Here is a 20,078-nt window from a genome sequence, read left to right on the forward strand (position 1 = left end):
TGTGATAATAAATAAATTTATTGTTCTCGATTATACAAAAACCTCAACAAAAATAAAATATATTATTTATCAAAGGCGCCATTTTTGAAAATATAAATTTTTCCCATCTCCAACAACGTAGCGTAACGAAAAAACGTAAGACGGTTTAAATAACGTAAGGGACGAAATGAAAGCACAAAAAAGGACGAATAAGAAGAAGAACCGAACACATGTTCGCGCAAAATCGATGAATAAAAGTGCAAAGCGAAGACCAAAAACTGAAAAGTGCAGCTTTAGCGGCGAAAAGTTAACATAAATTGCAGAAGAAACCAATTGGCGAGCAGTCGAGGAGAATTCCGTCGCCTGCTGGTAAACCAGGAAAGACAGATCGCGCCAGAAAAAGCCACGGAAGATGGGAATCACTGGCGAATCAGCAGCGGCCACAACAGCCGGAATGGGAGCGGCAAATGGTGCGGCTGGGTCGGCGGTGGAGGGAAAACCAATACTGTCGCTGGAGGCTTTTCAGGACATTTTTAAACACGTCGAACCGGATGTGCAAATTGATGCCTTTGAGGTGATTTTATTTTTACATTTTCCCGTTTATGAAATCTGATTATTTTTCTTTTCTTTAGCTGGCTCAGGGCTCCGGCCGGGGTGACAACTATACAGCCGCCCTGTACCGCATAAATCTGAGCGGAAAGCGGCAGAATCTGGACGGGAGTCATCATAAGTGGGAGCAGAAGGTTATCTGCAAGGTAATAACATTTTTTTTATGTTTACCCAGTTTTAGTTATTTAATTATTATCACATTTTACAGGTTATGCCCGAAAGCGTTGTTCAGAGGGAAGCCTACAAGAGTGACAAGCTATTCCGGTAATAAATACAAATCCTTTGAAAGGATTTCTTCCTTAATCTCTTTGATTTGCAGAAACGAGGTGGAGTTCTATACCACCATCCTGCCAGAGTTGTTGAAGTTCCAGGCTAGTAAAGCTGGACCTGAAGAGCCACTGTTCAATGCAATACCAAAATGTTTCACAGCCAGACATGACCTTTTGATAATGGGTATATAAATTATTATCTTTCTATAATTCTATTTAATTTATATATCATCTTAATTTAGAGGACCTTCGGGAACGTGGCTTTCAGATGACCGACCGGCACAAAGGGCTCAGCACGGAGGAGACGCAGTCCGTCCTATTGCAGGTGGCACAGCTTCACGCCCTCAGCCTGGCCTACAAGTTCGAACACCCGCTGGAGTTTCGAAAGCTATGCAGCCTCATTAGCGAAGGCATCTTCTGCACGGCGAACACCAGCTGGTACAGAAACTACTATGAACACCTTACGAAGAATGCCATTCAAATGGTGTCGGATGTTCTGCCCGCCGATTCCAAATATGTCGCGGCCATTAGAAACTTCGCCGAGAGTTCCTCCTTCTTTGGACGAATGGTTCAGATGGCCAGTGCCGAGTCACCACTCTCAGCCATTTGCCACGGGGATTGTTGGGTGAATAACTTTCTCTACCACTATAATCCGGAGGACTCGCAGCAGGTTCTCGAAGTGGCTCTCATCGACTTTCAACTGATACGCTACAGCTCGATTGCCCTGGACATAGCGAATCTGCTGTATTGTTGTACCACAAAGGAGATGAGGGATGCCAATCTCCAGACGCTACTGAAGACGTATACAGAGGAGCTATTTCGGTGGCTTGAAATCATGTGCACGACTCTGCCCGAGCATTGTGACACATTAGAGAAGCTTCAAGATCTGTAAGTGGAAACCTAATTCTTAATTTTTATCAATATTTAAGGTTTAATTTTTAAGGTTTGCCGACGAACTTAAATCCTATGGGCGATTTGCGCTTGGATTGGCCTTGGATATTATTCCCATTAGCACTGGCTCCTCGGAGGATGCTCCCGACATGTACTTGCAAGGCAAAAAAGATTACGAAGAGGATGTGGGAGCACCCACTCTCAATTTTCCCCCAAATGACTTGTGCCGCCAAAAAATGTCAGAAATTGTCATCGACATGGTGGATCGGGGCATGCTTTAGGCCAGGAATGAATCATAATAGATCTAACACCAATTACCAATAATCTACCAGCTCAGAAGCACATAACATAACACATAGTTATATGCAAGTTAGTGAATATTACCAGTAGCTTAGCAAGACTTTGTAAGATTAGGTGCCAACGTTACTAATACGATTATTTTCATGCAGACAGTTTCCAAGATGGACAGGGTAGAAAGAGGATACCATTATACCTAGACTAGTTAACAATATATTTAATTTACTTTATTGTTTATATTTCCACACTCTTCCCGTTCGAATTTATTTTTAAACCGAATTCAACAGCGATTTTACTTTAATTTAAAGCAGAGGTCGGCACCCCAATACATTGATATGATTTAAACGCATTAGTGTTAGTAACGAATAGCAGAAAGTAGGCTGTGAGCATGACGTTTCACACATTTATACTGTGTGTGTGTGGCAGAGCTCGGGCAGAGAAATTTCCTATGCCCCCGAGATAGGGCAGTGCCGACCTCTGATTTAAAGTAACATGTCTCATTAAACAAGTACCATAATTATTACGGATTGAGGGATGTGGGGGAGGGGCAGGATCAGGAACTGTGGAACTGCATCTTCTGTTTTAGACTTTGCCAACTGAACAGTTTATTTGTTGGCCTTAGCTCAAAGAATCCAGACAATAGAACAGTGGTCTAGGTCGCGTGTATTGTGTATTGTGTTTTTCTAAAGTATTCTTTTTACGAAGCAATAAACTATTAACAAAGAAAATTGAGTCAATTACTAAACTAGTAGTCAGCCTTTGCGGTCCAGGTGGCCTTGTTGCCAAGCGCACCTTTGTCGCAATTTTCGCGCAGGAATTTCAGACCAGCTTCGATGGATCGCTCCAGTTCCGCTTGAGACTTTGGCCGCTTGGCTGCTGGTGGCAAAGAAGCATTATCATTCAGACCGGCAGGTGGTGGGATAGCAGCCCCCATTTGGCGAGATGAAGTGCTGGGCTCATCATCATTCATCTCTTCGCTGGAACCATTATAATTTCGTCGTTGGAATGATCTTTCTTGTTTGCTGGTGTGGAAGTTGCGGAACTCTTGAGTCTCGCCCCTTACCCACGCCGGTGGTGGTGGCATACTGGAGAAATTGGTACGCTTTGGTTCGGACATCGGAGCAAATTCCTCCTGACGCAGGGCGCGTTGCTTCTCGTTCCATGCTTCCTGAGACAGGGGAAACCTTTCTGCTTTGTATTTCCATTCCTCCTCGGAGGATTCGGATTTTGAACGCGTGGCTACGCCTGGCTTATTACGGTCCCAATCGCGTACATGCTCCTTGCGCAGCTCATCCAGTTCTGCCTCTTGCTTTGCCTTTTCTTGATCCAGGGCCTCTTGCTTCTCTCGTTCTTTCCGCTCCCGATCCTTTTCGGCCATCTCCTCCTGCTTCTTAAGTAACTGCTCCTTTTCGAACTCCTCTTTGCTTATGGGAGGAAGGCCATCACGTGCTCGAATCCTGTTTTTGGCTGCTAGTACTCGATCAGTCACAATACTATCTCTCTTGGCGCGCATTTCATCCCGGCGTTTCTGCCCCTCGGCTGTGGCCTTCCTCGCCTCTTCCAGCTCTGCTTGCTGTTGTTTGCGCTCGGCCTCGTCCGTCGAGAAGGCATAGTATCCAACGCCATGAGTACGCGCTTCATCGAAAAAGACGTCTTGGTAGTGGACATCTGGCTTTTCAAAATTCTCCTGCTCCTTGATCTCCCAATTCATGCGTTGTTCATCATGCTTGGTCATTGTGGATACGGCATCGCTGCAAATGCTTTCCGGTGCCGGTGGACCGTAACTAGGCTCCTCATCCTTATCCTCGTCATTTTTAGTGCCTTGGGTGTCGATCATCCAATTGGCCTTGCTCTGGTCCAGGCGCTGTGGCATGGTTCTGCCCAGTTCTTCATCGCGTCTCTTCGCCTCTGCCAAGTCTTTACGTTGGCATTTCCTTGTGCGTCCCAGGCAATCGATGTACTCCACTTCGTCGTCATCGTCGCCCTCATCTTCACTGCTACTTCTGCTTGGTGTTCGATGGGGACTATACCTTTGGCTTCGGACCTCCTGGCCTTCCTCCTGCTTCTTGCGATTGAACATGACCAGGCAGTGGTCATCGGAGTTCAGACTGCCGCCGCTACGACTCATCCTTTCGTAGTACTTGCTCTTGGCCTCCAAAACGCGCCTCGACCTTTCCAACTCAAGGGTGTCTTCCGCCTCGTACACCTTGGATCCGTCTTCGCTGGTGCCAATCTTTTTGTAGTCAGGATTCTTGGACTTTAGCTTTTCCTTTTCGGTAGTCATCTTTATGGGCCGAAATTCGCTGGCAGTCACCTTGGTCGCCTTGGCCAGCTTAACTTCATGCTGCTTCCTTAGTAGTTCTGCTTTCAAGCTGAGTAGCGAGGACAAATTCACGCTGATTTTCTTATTTGGATCGTTCATGGTAAACAAAAATAAATAAATAAGTCAAATATTAATCGTAACATGATATCGATAGTTTTCCAGTGTTGAGAAGCTTCAACATAGCCAAAAATAGCTATAATTAGCTCATTTTGCCATCTCTACGGGAAAGAGAAGACGTAGAGGAGCAAGTGTTTATTTACCTTTTAGAATGTCGAGTTCTGGCGACGATTTTCAGGTGGTTACGCGCAAAAAATGGATGGCCAGGAAGTGTCTGAGGCGGCGTGACCACCGAAAGTCTGAGAGCGATTATTTGAACGATTGTCCCGATGTTAACGTGGAGAAGTTTCAACCGTAAGTTTTCAAAGTGTTTAGATCTCCCCATTGATAAATAAAAAAACATTATTTAGGCGATTGGAGCGTCTTTGCGAGGAAATGCGCCAAAGCGACTACTTTTTGGTAGCCATGGAAACGCTACAGCAGCAATTGGATACCCTTAAAGCCCCGCTGGAACGAATAGTATGCCTGGGTCTGGGCCCCTTCACCCGAACTCACCAAGCTCTCCACCAGGCAGCTTTTATTCTAGGCCTGCAGCAGCACCACAAGATCGAAGAGGCTCTTTATTTTGACCCCGTATTCCGGGACAGCGAGACAGAGCTTATCCGCATGTTCAATGGCCGGATGATGAGTGAGGACTGCGCAGGAAAGCATGAGGCCACTGTGCCCACTCTGTATTACTTGCCCCATTGCCCGTACGCCCTAATGCACAATATATTGTGGAGCAACTGGCAGCGAAAAAGGTTGCCCAATGTGCTCCTTATCTCAAACAGCTTTGAAATGCTTACGATGGCGCGAAGAAATCAAAAGGATCATATAACCCAAATAGTTGAATTCTGCACAGAAACTGCCCTCGATGATGACTACGAGCACCGCAATGTATTCAACGACCTATCCCTGCACACTTTTCCCCAGGAAACTCTGCCTCAAAAGGAAGATTCCGACTTTTGGACACGGTTTCCAGCCCTAAAAGTAAATGAGGATGAGCTGGTGACGGAAGTGGAAACTAATTTGGAGAATTTAAATTTAAATTAAAGGTTTTGTTTTTAGGTAAAAAGTTACTTAATATTTGTTTTTATCCAAATAGTTTAATTTATATTTTACAATTTACTTTCTCTTTTTTAAGAAAATTTGGCTTTTGTACTAAAAACGGTGCATAGTCGGGACTTCTCTCTCACAGGACCATAATCTTATCCAACTCCTTATTATCCATTATTATAGCCTCCATGGCTTCCTTCTTTCGGGCTTTCGCTCGAGCCTTCTGTTTGGTTTTGTTTTGGTGGCGTTTCTTAGGAGACTTTTTAGGTATTATTCGGGGAGGATCTTTCTTGAGTACGATTGGGAGATCTTTTCGTTTCACAAACTTCCCCTTAGGTTTGGAAGGAAATGAGCAGGGCACCAATTGCAATTCCTTGTGCATTCGACCACAGAGCCTGGCCGAAATGGGAAGATAACTGCTTTGGGCTAAAAAGTTTTGATCGCTGGGGACGATTTCCCTTAAAACTTGATGCAACTGAAAGGACTGTGGCGTAGCCTCCTTGGTGCTGGTACAAAGCAGCAACCTATCCTTGTATTTGGGAGAATAACGCAGCATGTACTCTCCCACTGGCACGGTGTGAAATATTTTGAGAAACTCGAAGAGATTGGAAAGTAATTGCGGCATGCTAGTATTGTAGTAATCGGACAGCTGTTGTTCCACATATTCCAAGGTAAGGTTCTCCTCTAAAACCGGACTAAAGTCTTGCAAGGATACCCGTGTGCAATGGCCCACCTCGGCCTGCAAGAGTTTGATTTGCAACCAGGCTTTGAGGAGCTCATATTTGGTCATGAATTCGCAGCCACAGTCTGGCTTGTTCTCCAGTTTAATGAAGTGGCAGCCGAGAAACTTTTTTCCATCTCCATCCCTTACTGCTGGTATGGATAAGGTGCTAAACATTTGGAAATTCTGATCTTGACACTTCAGGATCCAACTTACAAGGGCGGCATTGCTATGTCTATCTGGAATTCCAGATGAATCTTCATCAATCAATGGTGGGTCATAGCTCATATTAAGGTTGAGCGAGGATGTTTCGCTTATAAGTGGGTATGGCACATCGTTTCTAATGCCTTTTGATTTGTAATCCAACCACTTCGCTTCTCCTGGCTGCGATGAGTAAGCTTCGAAAGCCTGATTTAGAACCAAGTTGTTTGTATGCCAGCCACAGTTGCGGGCAGGAAAGGGATTCTGAAACTCCACGCATTTGTGTCCACTGTAAGATGATTCCTTTATGTCAAAGAACATTTCCGTAGGCAAATCCACGTAAGAACTGCCGGTCAAGAGCATTAGCAACGTCTCCAAGGGCAAAACAAATATGTTTCTAGCTTGCAGCTCAGTCTTTTTTTCATCTTCCTTCAAAAGATTACGAAAATCTTCAGTTTTAGTGCCCGAATACCGATCCAGGCGCACATTAAGTGTCCGAAACACTTCCTCTTTAATTTTAACTTCTGGCCACAGCCTCACCCGACCTTTAACACGCTCCAGCTCTATTTCCTCTATGCTGGCAGTTTCGCCGTTGAGGCTCTTGCACTGAGAAAGTTGTGGCAGTCCGGAAAATGTTGTATATGATTTATCAGGATAATTTTTTAAAATAGCATCAACCTTTTTATCATACCACTTCCTGTAGGCAGTGACCAGTCGTTTCATTGGCACATAAATGACTTCCCTTTTGGAAAGTTCATAATCGTGAAAGTGCTTCTGGACTTGCTGGCGCTCGGTGCAGCGTTTCCCCTCCGTGGCGTTCCATTTCTCAAAATCATCATCCGTGGTGGGTTCCCCTCGCTGCAGTGAAAGGAGCGCCCGAACACAGGCCGCCTGTTGGTCCGGTGTCAAGTCGGAGTAACGCTGTTGGGGATTATAGAACTCGTATCCGAGTTTTGTACTTGTATGATCGTACACCACTTTCTGAGGAATTTCCTTGGTACGCGGATCCTTTAAAGCCAAGTTAGTTGCAAAGGATGTGAAGATTCTAGAAGGTCCTTCTAGTTCCTCTCGAAGCACCACCGGGTCTACCTCGTTTAGGAATACGAAAAATGAATCGTTTTTATCCTCAAAAGATTTGTTATAAAACTTAAAGGATGGTTGATCCCGGAAAATAGAGTGTCCCTGGTAGAGATCTGTGTCCATGACAATAGTTTATAGTTGAAATACCCACGATTAGGGTAATTTCAATGATTTGGTGTTCCTCGTGCTAGTGTGACCATATATTAAAAACTTCGCAATACCAAAGAAACCGTTATAAACTGTGGTTTTAAAAGTTAAAAATTTAAATTTAAATTATTTATAAGCATTGGTAAATCTTAGCGCATTCATGTTTTATAAATAGATATTTTTAATAACATCGAACCAATTCCTCATGATTATTATGTACTATAGTAACAATTTATGCAACATTAACTTCTTAATAGACAGACATTAAAATAAATTTAATAAAAGTAGTAAATTTTTCACTTTGAACATCAGTTTATTAATTCTTTTGAAACTGAAACCATGTATCATCGGGCTTTTCTGTTTTTCATCGTGATATTTCATATATTTAATAGTGTATTGTCCTTTAATTATACTAATTGTGACCATGCCAAGCAACCAAAATTCGTTAGTTTGTAGTTTAATATATAATTATCTATTGATATTAAATGATTTTTTGCTAGATGAGTTCATGTTGTGATGTCCAAAAAAATGACAAGACGATTAAGACATGCCGAAAGTTCTTATTAAACCAAAACTCAACGTCCAATAATGCCGGTGCTACAAATCTCAGATCGGATAAAGTAGCTCTAAACGCGGTAAGTTTAAAAAGGTTTTTAAAAGTTATTGTTAAGAAAAATATGTTTATTCCAGTGCATAGCGGAATGTTCCTTTAAGGCCAATGGATTTTTAGCAAACAATGGCACCGTCAATGTTACTGCTTTACAAAAGAACTATCAGCTGCGCTACAAAAACGATCCTGCCACATCCAAACTAATGGTTAAAAGTGTGGCACAATGTGCGAATTATGGTGGGTAAAGCTAATAGGAAAAAAATAATATTTAATATATACAATTCCACAGCTCAACAACGCGTTCAGCAATCCGAGTGGATGCACACAAAAGGTGAGTGCAACTTTTACCCGGCTACGTTGCTGGCCTGCATCATGGAACAAGTGTATCTCAACTGTCCCTCCACCAAATGGAAAAATACGGACGACTGTGCAGCTATGCGGAAATATTTAATGGATTGCGACGATGTCGAACGCAAAAAATAATCATTTCTAGAGGTCGTTACAATAAAAGTCCAATATATATACAAGTAGTTCAAGGTTTTATTCTGAACACACGTCGAATTTTAGAGTGGCAAGATCCCCCAGACCACACTCAATCACATCGCCTGCCTTAAAGGCATCCGAGCCGTTAGGAGTGCCTGTCAAGATTAGATCGTTGGGCTCCAGGGTCATGTACTGGGACACGTGCGAAATGATATCCGGCACCTTAAATATTAAGTCTGCGGTGCATCCCTTTTGCTTTTCCACGCCGTTTACGGTGAGCCACAAACTTAAATTATGGGGGTCCTTTACTTCCTTTAGGGGTATAAACTCGGAGACAGGGGTGGAGGTATCGAACCCCTTGCCTAATGTCCATGGGTGTCCAGCTGCTCGAGCATTGCCCTGAAAAGATTACTCTTGTAATTCGCGTAATTAAAAATATATAGTTTCTGTTACCAAATGGCATTGTGCTGTCAGATCCAAAGCTAGACAGTAGCCTGCCACATAGTCCATAGCCCTAGCCTTGGACACATTTTTGCAGGGCTTTCCAATTATCACGCCCAGTTCTACTTCGTAGGCCACCTTGGAAAAGACTTTGGGGAGCTGAAAGATTAGTAACCTTATCAGTAAGTTTATTTATTTGCTAATGATCATAACAAAAACATGCTCACGATAATAGGTTGGCCTTCCTTTAGGTAAGACGAAGTGGGTTTTAGGAAGACAAGCGGCTCCTTGGGTACCGGAACGTTCCTGGCCTTGACCACATCCCTGTTGTAGATAAGATCTTCTGTTATCAGTTATAAAGATAGGGGGGTTCTATTGCCAATTACATATAGTTGAGAGCCACTCCGACTATTTTCTTTCCGTCGCATAGAAAGTTGGCGTTGGTTTGAGTAAGGCAAGCTGCCATCCTGAAAACACTGGACACCCGGACCACTAGAAATTATTAAAAAAGAAATTTAATTTTAAGTCACTGATCACCAGCTGCGGTCGAATGAAAGTGAGTGCACGAGCTTTGACAGCTGGACCCCGAACTTACTTGTGCTATGTTTATTAATTTAAAGTGCTGAGAGGTTATCTGGAGGAGAGCGCCGCTCCCCTCAAAAAGTTTATCAATTAAGTAACAACACAAAATAAAACACAAAAGAGCGGCTGATCGAGGCCGAAACAGCTGGTGATTAGAGTTGCCGAATTTCAAAGTTTTTAATTATTACATTTTTGGGAAAACTTTTAATACCAAATTAAAGCAAATATATCAATTTATTTAAAAAAAAAAAATAAGATTAATAAGAGTATGAAATTTAGAGAAGAAAATAAGAAACAATAGACTCCGTTATAAGATTTAAATAAAATAATAAAAAGTTAATATATAAAATAAAATAAATTTATATTCAATAGTTAAAAGTATATTATAAAATACATGTAGCAGCCTAAATCTAAGATAGTAAATTTAAAACCGAAAACTAGATTTTGTGGAGATCCTATTTGTCAGCCGAAACTTTCCAACACTGATATTTTTTGTGAGACCATATGCTTGCTGGACAGCTAAAATATTGGAGCTATCTTGGAGCTTAAATTAGTACAATCTCCTCAAAATTGTTCGTCTAAATAAAGTTGGTGCAGTTTACGTGACAAGCGCGGACCGAAACAAATACGGGCTTAGGTCAACAGAAAATAATGACTTGCTTAAAATACGAAAGATAAAAAGCGAGGGGACTTTGCGCCGTGTTGAGTTTCCCTCAGCGCTGCCATTTTGCGCATCCCGCCTGCGGTCATACTGCAACGAGACAGAATAGTAATTTTTTCACAAGATTAAAAGTTAATAATATTACACGTAAATTTGAATACCGTGGTGTTGTGTGTGGATAAAATAAAATAGTAAATAAAGTAAGCGCCAGCAAAAGACACGTACGTGTGCAGCGGCGTACGCGAGTGTGTGTGTGGTGGCAGAAGAGAGAGCAGAAAAAGAAGAGAAACAAACCAACAGCCAAATTCAACAAACACAGCAACACACATCACAATGATGAAAATGGAGACTGACAAAATAATGGACGAAACCAACTCCAATGCCCAAGCGGTAGGTATTCCAAGTGGCAAATTGGCCAGGTTAAGTAAGCGCCAATTTCTGGCTATATGCAAGGCTCTCGAAATACCTATTTATGTACATAATGGCCCAAGGTGTCGTCTTCACACAGACACACCGACACACACACACACACACACATGGCACTGCGAGATAGTGTTCGTGTGCTTTATTTTCGTATATACTACAGATTTTGCACTCGTGCACTCTATTAAACTCAGAAATTGTCGCATTTCTTTTTCCATTTTCCTATTTTGCTAACCTTAAACTTTTGGGACACTGGCTTTAGCCTAATTATTTATCATCATCATCTTGATCTCTATTCTCCGACCCCTGACCTCTTCTCTTGACTCTCTTCTTGGCCAATTTCCTTAACCCTTCGATGGTCTATAAATATTTATTTAATTTATAGATTTTTTAATATCCATTTATTGATGAGATAAGACCACTTGACCTTGTTTAGGATTAAAATCATATTTTTTTAAAAAATCATCAAACATTTGAGGGGTTAATTAGCCTTCGGGATTGTTTACACAATTAATAACAAAGCTTTGTAGTACAACAGTTTGTTATATATATATATTTTATTGTATGGATTTTGTTAAATATGATATGCGGTGTACCGAAAATTGTTTCTTTTTTTTCTTCATTTTTTTGTGGGTTTAGCAATAAAGTTTTGCTTGAGTCATCTCTGTTTTTTTTTTATTTTTTTCAAGGTGGAATATGGTTAATGGTAGTCTTTTTCTTGGAATTACTACTGTAGATAGCATCCTTGCAATAAACCCATTTTAGTCGGGGCTAACATAACATATCAACTGGTAGTATTCTGCTAAAGGCTAACAACTAAACTATATATTGTTTCAATTAAATTAAGGCTAAACTTTGAAATACTCTACGCAAGGTTTTCGTATCACTGACATTGCAGTTAACTTAATTACTCAAATCATTCATACAAATCTCAGCTGTTTATTGAAAAAAAAAATAAATAAATATTAGATGACGTATTGTGTGGGTTCTTATTGGGATATAGACTCCCTGAATGGGCTCTGATATTTATATCGAATAGCAAATAAACATTAATACAATTATTAATAAACATTCCGTGTGAATGATTTACCGACCGCCCCCAGCTCATACTCCCAGCTATGTGGTTTTGCTCGATTCTGCTTTGCCAACTCTTTCGCGAATGAATAAAAACAAAAAACAAAACGAGATAGCGAGAAAATGACGAAAAGAGAGTCAGAGCTTGGAGCTCGACTAATTGCCTAATTGTAAGCCCCAAGTTTGGGTCGTCACTCCACTACTTGTGCCTGAAAGTTGCACAATCCTACCTACCTACCTACTTTTTCCCTCTTTACGAGCATATGCCCCTTGACATCCATATCATATCATATACCTCTTCCTCTATGCAGCATATTTTAATTAATTTCTTTAAACATTTCTTTTTATAGTTCACAACCACCATGCTGTATGATCCGGTGCGCAAGAAAGACTCCTCGCCCACATACCAGACAGAGCGGGATCTCTGTTTCCAGTACTTTACCCAGTGGAGCGAGGCCGGACAGGTGGACTTTGTGGAGCAGTTGCTGTCGCGGATGTGTCACTATCAACATGGCCAGATCAATGCCTATCTCAAGCCGATGCTGCAGCGCGACTTTATCACACTTCTGCCAAGTGAGTTTCTTAAAAGACGACTAGACCAGACGACTACCATCAGATAATTGCCTTTCTAGAGGTTTAATTGAAATGTCTTCTAGGAAACCTTTTAAGCAGATAGTTAGGTTGATGAGTAATAAGTGTTAATAGAGATAGTACTCTGGTAGAAAAGATGTAGCAGATTGTGGCAGGTGTTAAGGGGAGTACTGACCTCAGTACTTTCTCAAAGCTTTGATAAGCCCACCCCGACCGATAACAGCTGCCAGGAAACAAAAAAGTACTTCCCAGTTCCAAAAATAAATCAAACCAAAAAATAAAACTCCTTTTGGGGCCGCGAATAGAACCGAGAACCCAGAAGCCAGAGTTTTAATCTGTTGGCACGCAATGGCGGAAAACAATAACAAATGGCAGGTACAAAGGTGAAACAACATGAAAGGTAGACCCCGACTGTTGCTGGCTGGGCTTATGCTTATGCCAGGCCAGAGGAGGAGAGAGGAGACCGGCCCAGTGGGTGGGATGTGGAAGGTACAGGGGCTGAGCAACTGACTGGTTGTTGGTTGTTGACTGAAAGGTCGTTGCTTCCATTAAACGAGCTCCATCACCGGAACAAAAACAAACCAAAACGAAGCGAAAGCCAGTCCAAACACTTTATATTATTTATAAGGAATTGTATGAATCGATTTTTCTTTGATTTGGGAAGTTCTGGTGATGATTGGATTGAAGTGTTCAAAAGGGCCTAGGCAGGGAAGTGCCAATGGGGATTATGTGAATCAGCAATCACATGGCTTATCAATGCATATCGGTGAGTCAGAGCCGTGCGTGCAATATTAACCTTCACAGAAGGCATTCTCATTTCAATGGTCTTTATAGAAGCTAGTAGAAAGGGTATATATAAAGATTATAAATTATTCATACTACTAGCAAGAATAATATTGACCAGAGAGCTGGAACTTCTTTAGGTTCGTCCTCCTCGTTTATTTATTTTTCTCGAGCTGGGAAGTACTACTAAGATGGAAAAAAAAAGCGTGAAAAGTAGGCAACATTGTCTCCTCCATTTACAAAGTAATGCACTTCAAAGGCAGCTAACCGAGGGGACTAAACAGACAGACAGTGGTTGGAATACCAGCCGGATAGGCACTCTCAAGACCGTTACAAACAACTTGAGCGCCAAATCATCGACGAACCAACCGCCTGTCATTCCGACTTGTGCACATTTTTAATTGTGTTTGGCCAAGCCAGAGCCAACAGGGAGCAGCGCCTGCACTCCAGACTCCTCTGGTCTAGGCTGTCAATGCTGATGTAGATGTAGAGACACGTACCACCATCCCCACTCCACTTACAAGCTTGTGTGCGCACATAACACATGCAAATATAGCCAGTCTAGCACTCCCACTCCTACTCAGTGGGCTAAGTGCATTTTAATGCCGTTAGGGGCATCTATTTGTCTGCCAAGTTCTGCTGATGACGGGCGCCGAGTGGATGCATTCGATGTTCTTGGGATGGGCTATGACGACTGCGTCATTGGGCTTGGATGGGATGGGTGCGCTGCACCTGAAACTACATCGTATATGATATAACATGCCAATAACTATGTGATTTTCAGTCAAGGGCCTGGATCATATTGCGGAAAACATATTGTCATACTTGGATGCCGAATCGCTCAAATCAGCCGAACTGGTCTGCAAGGAATGGCTGCGCGTCATCTCCGAGGGCATGCTCTGGAAGAAGCTCATCGAACGCAAGGTGCGCACAGACTCCTTGTGGCGCGGCCTGGCCGAGCGTCGCAATTGGATGCAATACCTCTTCAAGCCCCGTCCGGGCCAGACCCAGAGACCACACTCATTCCATCGCGAACTATTCCCCAAGATAATGAATGTGAGTTTACCCTCCCTTAGCAGGCCATCCAACTCAATTAGTAATTAATTTCATTACTTTCTGGGCTTTCAGGACATAGACAGTATAGAGAACAACTGGAGAACTGGTCGGCATATGCTGAGGAGGATTAATTGCCGATCGGAGAACTCAAAGGGTGTCTACTGTCTACAGTACGATGATGGAAAAATTGTATCCGGTCTCAGGGACAACACCATCAAGATCTGGGATCGCACGGATCTGCAGTGCGTCAAGGTAGGTTGTCAGATTCGGAGAGAAGCTCCAGGTTAACCTCTTCTTTATCGGCAGACCCTTATTGGACACACTGGGTCGGTGCTGTGCCTGCAGTACGACGACAAGGTGATCATTAGCGGCTCCAGCGACTCTACAGTTCGTGTATGGGACGTGAATAGTGGCGAAATGGTCAACACGCTCATCCACCACTGCGAGGCGGTGCTGCACTTGCGGTTCAACAATGGCATGATGGTCACTTGCTCCAAGGATCGATCGATTGCCGTTTGGGACATGACCTCGCCCAGCGAGATAACGCTCCGCCGAGTACTCGTTGGCCACAGAGCCGCCGTCAATGTTGTCGACTTCGATGAGAAGTATATTGTGTCCGCCAGCGGAGATCGCACCATCAAGGTGTGGTCCACCTCGAGCTGTGAATTTGTACGGACTCTGAACGGCCACAAGCGTGGCATCGCCTGCCTGCAGTACAGAGATCGTCTGGTAGTCAGCGGCAGTTCAGATAATTCCATAAGGTGAGGTCTCCAGTGCTCAATAATAAGAGTATCTTTGAACCTAAAACTTGATCTACTTTACAGACTTTGGGACATTGAGTGTGGTGCTTGTTTACGTGTCTTGGAAGGTCACGAGGAGCTGGTGCGCTGCATCCGTTTCGACACGAAACGCATTGTTAGCGGCGCCTATGATGGCAAAATCAAAGTCTGGGACTTGGTTGCCGCCCTGGATCCACGGGCAGCCTCCAATACCCTCTGTCTGAATACACTCGTGGTGAGTCATCCATCTGCGGTCGAGTATTCGTTTTCATTGATTAATTGAATGGGGAATGAACTCTTTTTTCAGGAACATACTGGTCGCGTCTTTCGTTTGCAATTCGATGAGTTCCAGATCGTTAGCAGCTCGCACGATGATACAATTTTGATTTGGGACTTTCTAAATTTCACACCCAATGAGAACAAGACCGGACGCACACCGTCACGTAAGAGTAGCACAAACTTTCACCCAGTTGATGTCGTGAATTATGCATAACGTTCATCATCTCGTTTGATTTTTAGCGGCCCTGATGGAACATTAACATTTTGTGCAACGGCAGCTGCGAGAGTTACACCTTTTGTCCTCCAGCGAAGAAGAGTTCGAAGACGACGAGGATGAGGATGATGATGATGAGGATGAGGAATACTTTGAGGAGGAGGATGAGGAGTACGACGACGAGCAGGCAAGAGATTATGCTGGGGTGGATTTAGGGGGATACGTTAGGCACATTGATGTTGATGATTCGGGCTCCGGTCCAGGATCAGGTGCCGGTTCTGGGACAGATCCAGAACTGGACGACCTGGAATACGATATAGATGTTGAGAATATTGATGATTATGATGAGTAAAGCGTGAATGATATAAAGCCAGCGTCTAAAAAAAAATCATGTTGAACCCAAGATACAGCGATCTCTGAGCGTCTATTTTACACACACACCACACACACCATCACCACCACCCACACACACCAACACCAACACCACCACCACCCACACACACCTCATACACACCCGCGCAGCATACGCATAATATGAATTAATTAAAAGTTATGAAAGAAACTTAATAAATGCAAAAGAAGTATAGAAAGAAATGACATGAAAATATTTTTGCAAAACTGGCTGTTAGGTTTGTCATGTATAAAAAATGAAGAAAATAATGAGAATGAACTATATACTAGTTACTTAGGCGCTGAAAAAAATCAATCGAAGGTCAGTCTTTGTATTGTGCATCCGATCGATCGGATCGGACATTATATTAAGTGTTTCTTTAGCTCAAATAAAAAAGCATCGCGTTTTTTGGCAGTTTTTCGCCACCGAATAATATTGAGGTATCCCCCTTAGAAAGCGGCTAGATTCAGTTTTTTTAGCATAAATGTTAGTTAGAGTCGCTTCATTGAAATTGTCTGAGCAAAGCATCCTTTTGGTTGTCCGCATTGCACATTTCTAAAACCTAATAATGCCTAATGTTTGTGTTAATTGTAAAGGTACTTTTAAGCCTAGTATTTTATTGGCAATTGTAAATTAAGTTATAAAGATCCCAAAATAAACATAATTTAAATAAATATTGTAAAACCATAATTGAAAAAAAAAAGAAAAGATAATACCCCCTGAAAGATGAAACAAAATCAATATATTGCAATATATAACCAATTTGGATTGATCTATATAATGACTATAGAATCTAGTTATACTGAACCGTATGTAGGATATAGAAAATTTCCAGGCCGTTTCATCAATCTATTTATATATTTACACCGATCGTTGATTGTGATCAAGGATACTTTTACTATATGTATGTATATGTATTGCTATTTGTAAGTTAAGTTCCAATTGCTATATACCTGATCCGAATTACAATTAATTTCGGATCTCTGCTTCCGCGTTAACTAATGTATGTACATAACGATTAACTTACAAAAAAACAACAAAAAAAAAAAAATTAAAAGTTTATTGAAATATGAAAATCATACTCCGGATTATGTAAAACTGTTAGTGGAAAGAAAGCAGCTTGTTAAACGATGTCTGAGCAACTGCAAATTGCGCGAAAGGGCTTAGAAATAGGTACAGATAAACTAGAAATAATAAATTGTGTATAAATGCTAAAATCTTTTATTTTAATTGATTGGAAACGGCTGGGATTTAAAAAATTTTTAGTAACGCATGATGAATTTTTAATGTCTTTTAGAATTTTATATATTTTGTGAATTATTTTTTAAAATAAGTTTTTTAATTATTGTTTTTAATAAATTTATTGTCATGGTATTTTTTAAACAAAGTGTAGTATTTTTTATGGGGATTTTCTAGTTGGTTTTGTTTTCTGGGAATGGCCACACTGACGAATGAATTAGCTTTTGTTAAACTTCTGAAATTGAACAACAGCTTTATTATTGGAAATGGATTGGTACGTGGGCACTGAATGGGAGGACAAGAGCCGCGGCCTGGCCAAGAAGGTCCTTAGCCTCCAGTTCCGGGACATGGAAAAGCCAACAACTGCCAGCACAGTGCAGTTCAGCGTTAACAAGAAATGCGCCAATCTGGGAAATCGTGCCAGCAGCTATTTAACCAGCGATGAATCCTCAACCTACCCAGCACAGCACTCCCTGGAAATGGGCACGTCCTTGACACCAGTGGACTGCTATTTGGAGATTCTACTGCAACAGTTCCTGCCTGGAGAAACAGCCGCCTGCAGTATTGCCACAAAAGCCGGTGAACGGATCGAGTTTGAGCTGAAGCTGGACAGGATCGTGAAGAACACACAGGTGGACAAGCTGAATGCCGCCGAGACCTATGATTTGGCCTTACGCCTCAAGGAAAGTGGAGTGTTCACGTTTAAAGCTTATCCAAAGTTTGCATTTGATTACTTTATAAGGGCTGCCAAGTTGCTCATCACGTACAAGCCGTTCGACAAGCTTACCAAGAAATCGAACGGCATAAACGGGAGCACAGTCGAGGAGCTATTCGTCCAGATCCACACTAACCTGGCGGCTTGCTATCTGCAGGAGAAACGCTACGAGGACGTCATCTACGCCACGCAGTTCGTGGAGACCGCCGAGAGTCCAACTGAAAAGAGCATTTACAGACGTGCCATGGCCTACTATCATCTCAAGGAGTTTGCGAAGGCACAGGCCACCATCGAGCGGGTCCCTGGCTACGAGGACAAGCGGGAGTTTAGCAAACTGCGCGACAACATCGCCTCGAGCTGGAAGGACAGCAATGCCCACTATAAGGAGGTAGTACAACGCATGTTCAGCTAAGTCTTATTAAGATTGTCGCAAAGTGTTTATAAAATAGTTAATATATTTAAAACTCTACTTTGATTTTCTACTTTTCCTCTGGTAGTCTGTCTTGGTCTTCTTGTTTTTAGGATCAAGCTTGGCGCGTTTATTCTTGAACTTCATGCCGCCGGGCAGTTTGGGTCGCTTGCGAGAGGATTTGGCTTCCGTTTTGAAAAGTTCTATCATCGGAAAATAAAATATTTTTAGTTAATTATATTATTCCACAAGATAGGCTGTAATACTTACCCTCATCTGGCTCCTCGCCCACTTCCTCTTTATAGTATTCGGCATCATCCTCGGGGTCGCTGTCGCCCCCTTCCTCCGCCTTTTTGGCGGCCCATTTTTCGTCCTTCTTGAGCTTCAAGTTCCTAGCCCGATTCTCGGCTTGCTCCTTCTTGCGCTGCTCCTTTAGCTTCTTCTTCTTTTCGACCAGCTTTCTCAGCGTTTCCTTTTCGTCTTCGGTCTTGACCACATGGTCGTGGTAGAGTACTTCGCCAGTGAGAAGTCCCTCTTCTATTTTAATCAGCTGCATCGTTAGACGGGGTCCGATTTCGTGCAACTTGATGGAGCTCTTGTTGTCCTCCAAGTTTCCTTTGCTCTTCAAAGTTTGTGCCAATACCACATGCGACTGCTCGTCATCCTCTGCCTCGGATTCGGATGCATATCCATCTCTAAAGAAGGAAAATATAAGGAAATCGAATTCCAAAAAGTCTAAAGAAGATCCTTACTTGGTAACAAAATCCACAACTTCGTTGCACTTTCCCAAGTTAGGGACAGTGCCCTTGAGGATCTTTTGGACGGAACGTTTCAGGCCCACAGGTACCACCTGCACCGAATAATGACGCATCTCGACTAGCTTCGTGTCCGGGTTGTAGGAAAACAGCACGCACCGCCGGATAGTACCGATATTGACCTGCGCTAGGTTGATCGATGGAAACATATTCTGAAAGGTGGTGGCCATCAACTTCAAATGCTTTCCGTCGCCACTGAAATTGTTCATGATCACGAGGGGAGCATGTTTGAAGTGATCGGGGTCGATCATCTGCCTTTTGCTTAGGGAAATCACATCCCTGGCTAACGTGAACTGATGGACCTGTCGCACAAATAACAAAATAAGTGATGGCATCCACAATCATCACCAAAAACAAACCTTAAACGTCAATGAAGGACCTCGCGGAAGTCGGACCACTTTAAAGGACAGCTGCGTGGATGCCTTGTTGAAGATTCCCATGTGTGAAACGTGGAAGAAGCTGCTCAGACTGACAAAGTCCTTGATGCGGTTCATCCGTTTCTCGCGCAGATTGGTCGCCGTGAACGGCTCCATGATGCGCCGAAAGTCGAGGGTGAGGTCTGTGATGTACGGGCATGTCAGTCCTCGGTGGATAACGAATGAATGGGGTGCCTCTACTATTTCGCTCGGTTCACTGGCTTTAAAAGCAGCAGTACGTGTTTTTGGATGCACCTTCTTTTTACCGCGTCCCATGTTTTCCTTCTATTTCCAACCGCACGTGTTAAAATTAGAGTGACCGCAGCTCTTCAAGATAGCATAACGTAGTGTTGCCTGTCTAGCCGTTTTATAGCTAAACATTCCGTTAGAAATTATATATTTTAAACTTTTAGAAAAATGTTTGCAACTTTTTAGTAAAAAGATTTAT

General features: G+C 42.6%; 9 protein-coding genes across 9 annotated transcripts; 5 read left to right on the forward strand and 4 right to left on the reverse strand.

Annotated features, from left to right (window-relative positions):
• The first annotated feature begins 19 nt into the window (after nt 1-19).
• On the forward strand, nt 20-2,260 carry LOC108129981 (uncharacterized). Its single transcript, XM_017248307.3, has 6 exons — nt 20-553; nt 612-734; nt 797-852; nt 908-1,041; nt 1,100-1,745; nt 1,801-2,260. The coding sequence occupies exons 1-6, from the start codon at nt 392-394 to the stop codon at nt 2,027-2,029; spliced, it is 1,350 nt and encodes a 449-aa protein (XP_017103796.2). The 5' UTR covers nt 20-391; the 3' UTR covers nt 2,030-2,260.
• A 438-nt stretch (nt 2,261-2,698) lies between these two features.
• On the reverse strand, nt 2,699-4,506 carry LOC108129980 (coiled-coil domain-containing protein 174). The gene has a single exon (XM_017248306.3). The coding sequence runs from the start codon at nt 4,465-4,467 to the stop codon at nt 2,791-2,793; it is 1,677 nt and encodes a 558-aa protein (XP_017103795.2). The 5' UTR covers nt 4,468-4,506; the 3' UTR covers nt 2,699-2,790.
• A 59-nt stretch (nt 4,507-4,565) lies between these two features.
• On the forward strand, nt 4,566-5,588 carry LOC108130066 (SRR1-like protein). The gene is made up of 2 exons (XM_017248422.3): nt 4,566-4,779; nt 4,836-5,588. The coding sequence occupies exons 1-2, from the start codon at nt 4,637-4,639 to the stop codon at nt 5,515-5,517; spliced, it is 825 nt and encodes a 274-aa protein (XP_017103911.2). The 5' UTR covers nt 4,566-4,636; the 3' UTR covers nt 5,518-5,588.
• On the reverse strand, nt 5,521-7,721 carry Ice2 (Interacts with the C terminus of ELL 2). The gene has a single exon (XM_017248421.3). It carries the CDS (start codon nt 7,643-7,645, stop codon nt 5,657-5,659), a length of 1,989 nt encoding a protein of 662 aa, XP_017103910.2. The 5' UTR covers nt 7,646-7,721; the 3' UTR covers nt 5,521-5,656.
• A 288-nt stretch (nt 7,722-8,009) lies between these two features.
• Obp93a (Odorant-binding protein 93a) lies at nt 8,010-8,762 on the forward strand. Its single transcript, XM_017247278.3, has 4 exons — nt 8,010-8,113; nt 8,170-8,304; nt 8,360-8,516; nt 8,569-8,762. The coding sequence occupies exons 2-4, from the start codon at nt 8,170-8,172 to the stop codon at nt 8,760-8,762; spliced, it is 486 nt and encodes a 161-aa protein (XP_017102767.3). The 5' UTR covers nt 8,010-8,113.
• Nucleotides 8,763-8,796: 34 nt separating this feature from the next.
• LOC108129313 (oxaloacetate tautomerase FAHD1, mitochondrial) lies at nt 8,797-9,957 on the reverse strand. The gene is made up of 5 exons (XM_017247277.3): nt 9,799-9,957; nt 9,590-9,695; nt 9,431-9,527; nt 9,216-9,362; nt 8,797-9,161 (listed from the first exon to the last, which is right to left on the reverse strand). Coding segments are annotated over exons 1-5 (693 nt in total). The 5' UTR covers nt 9,800-9,957; the 3' UTR covers nt 8,797-8,819.
• A 314-nt stretch (nt 9,958-10,271) lies between these two features.
• On the forward strand, nt 10,272-17,253 carry slmb (beta-transducin repeat containing E3 ubiquitin protein ligase slmb). The gene is made up of 8 exons (XM_017248100.3): nt 10,272-10,836; nt 12,294-12,516; nt 14,102-14,373; nt 14,446-14,625; nt 14,680-15,134; nt 15,198-15,387; nt 15,460-15,595; nt 15,672-17,253. The coding sequence occupies exons 1-8, from the start codon at nt 10,780-10,782 to the stop codon at nt 15,689-15,691; spliced, it is 1,533 nt and encodes a 510-aa protein (XP_017103589.1). The 5' UTR covers nt 10,272-10,779; the 3' UTR covers nt 15,692-17,253.
• A 226-nt stretch (nt 17,254-17,479) lies between these two features.
• Bdbt (Bride of doubletime) lies at nt 17,480-18,459 on the forward strand. Its single transcript, XM_017248053.2, has one exon. The coding sequence runs from the start codon at nt 17,542-17,544 to the stop codon at nt 18,400-18,402; it is 861 nt and encodes a 286-aa protein (XP_017103542.2). The 5' UTR covers nt 17,480-17,541; the 3' UTR covers nt 18,403-18,459.
• ppan (Brix domain-containing protein peter pan) lies at nt 18,434-19,950 on the reverse strand. The gene is made up of 4 exons (XM_017248052.3): nt 19,574-19,950; nt 19,152-19,516; nt 18,670-19,094; nt 18,434-18,602 (listed from the first exon to the last, which is right to left on the reverse strand). Exons 1-4 carry the CDS (start codon nt 19,904-19,906, stop codon nt 18,457-18,459), a joined length of 1,269 nt encoding a protein of 422 aa, XP_017103541.2. The 5' UTR covers nt 19,907-19,950; the 3' UTR covers nt 18,434-18,456.
• Nucleotides 19,951-20,078: the final 128 nt, after the last annotated feature.

This window comes from Drosophila bipectinata, chromosome 3R (genome assembly GCF_030179905.1).
Source record: "Drosophila bipectinata strain 14024-0381.07 chromosome 3R, DbipHiC1v2, whole genome shotgun sequence".
Taxonomy (NCBI): domain Eukaryota; kingdom Metazoa; phylum Arthropoda; class Insecta; order Diptera; family Drosophilidae; genus Drosophila; species Drosophila bipectinata.

What these genes read in the sequence shown, in the direction of transcription:
- LOC108129981 (XM_017248307.3), top strand. Translation starts at nt 392, where the DNA reads ATGGGAATCACTGGCGAATCAGCAGCGGCCACAACAGCCGGAATGGGA. An exon ending in AAGAGTGACAAGCTATTCCG is followed by an intron (nt 853 to 907) that starts GTAATAAATACA and finishes TTTGATTTGCAG; the next exon opens with AAACGAGGTGGAGTTCTATA. An exon ending in TTAGAGAAGCTTCAAGATCT is followed by an intron (nt 1,746 to 1,800) that starts GTAAGTGGAAAC and finishes TTAATTTTTAAG; the next exon opens with GTTTGCCGACGAACTTAAAT.
- LOC108129980 (XM_017248306.3), bottom strand. Translation starts at nt 4,467, where the DNA reads ATGAACGATCCAAATAAGAAAATCAGCGTGAATTTGTCCTCGCTACTC.
- LOC108130066 (XM_017248422.3), top strand. Translation starts at nt 4,637, where the DNA reads ATGTCGAGTTCTGGCGACGATTTTCAGGTGGTTACGCGCAAAAAATGG. An exon ending in AACGTGGAGAAGTTTCAACC is followed by an intron (nt 4,780 to 4,835) that starts GTAAGTTTTCAA and finishes AACATTATTTAG; the next exon opens with GCGATTGGAGCGTCTTTGCG.
- Ice2 (XM_017248421.3), bottom strand. Translation starts at nt 7,645, where the DNA reads ATGGACACAGATCTCTACCAGGGACACTCTATTTTCCGGGATCAACCA.
- Obp93a (XM_017247278.3), top strand. Translation starts at nt 8,170, where the DNA reads ATGAGTTCATGTTGTGATGTCCAAAAAAATGACAAGACGATTAAGACA. An exon ending in ATAAAGTAGCTCTAAACGCG is followed by an intron (nt 8,305 to 8,359) that starts GTAAGTTTAAAA and finishes TGTTTATTCCAG; the next exon opens with TGCATAGCGGAATGTTCCTT. An exon ending in GGCACAATGTGCGAATTATG is followed by an intron (nt 8,517 to 8,568) that starts GTGGGTAAAGCT and finishes ACAATTCCACAG; the next exon opens with CTCAACAACGCGTTCAGCAA.
- LOC108129313 (XM_017247277.3), bottom strand. An exon ending in AGGAAGGCCAACCTATTATC is followed by an intron (nt 9,363 to 9,430) that starts GTGAGCATGTTT and finishes CTAATCTTTCAG; the next exon opens with CTCCCCAAAGTCTTTTCCAA. An exon ending in TGACAGCACAATGCCATTTG is followed by an intron (nt 9,162 to 9,215) that starts GTAACAGAAACT and finishes TAATCTTTTCAG; the next exon opens with GGCAATGCTCGAGCAGCTGG.
- slmb (XM_017248100.3), top strand. Translation starts at nt 10,780, where the DNA reads ATGATGAAAATGGAGACTGACAAAATAATGGACGAAACCAACTCCAAT. An exon ending in CTTTATCACACTTCTGCCAA is followed by an intron (nt 12,517 to 14,101) that starts GTGAGTTTCTTA and finishes TGTGATTTTCAG; the next exon opens with TCAAGGGCCTGGATCATATT. An exon ending in TATTCCCCAAGATAATGAAT is followed by an intron (nt 14,374 to 14,445) that starts GTGAGTTTACCC and finishes CTGGGCTTTCAG; the next exon opens with GACATAGACAGTATAGAGAA.
- Bdbt (XM_017248053.2), top strand. Translation starts at nt 17,542, where the DNA reads ATGGATTGGTACGTGGGCACTGAATGGGAGGACAAGAGCCGCGGCCTG.
- ppan (XM_017248052.3), bottom strand. Translation starts at nt 19,906, where the DNA reads ATGGGACGCGGTAAAAAGAAGGTGCATCCAAAAACACGTACTGCTGCT. An exon ending in GTCCTTCATTGACGTTTAAG is followed by an intron (nt 19,517 to 19,573) that starts GTTTGTTTTTGG and finishes TTTGTGCGACAG; the next exon opens with GTCCATCAGTTCACGTTAGC. An exon ending in GTTGTGGATTTTGTTACCAA is followed by an intron (nt 19,095 to 19,151) that starts GTAAGGATCTTC and finishes TTCCTTCTTTAG; the next exon opens with AGATGGATATGCATCCGAAT.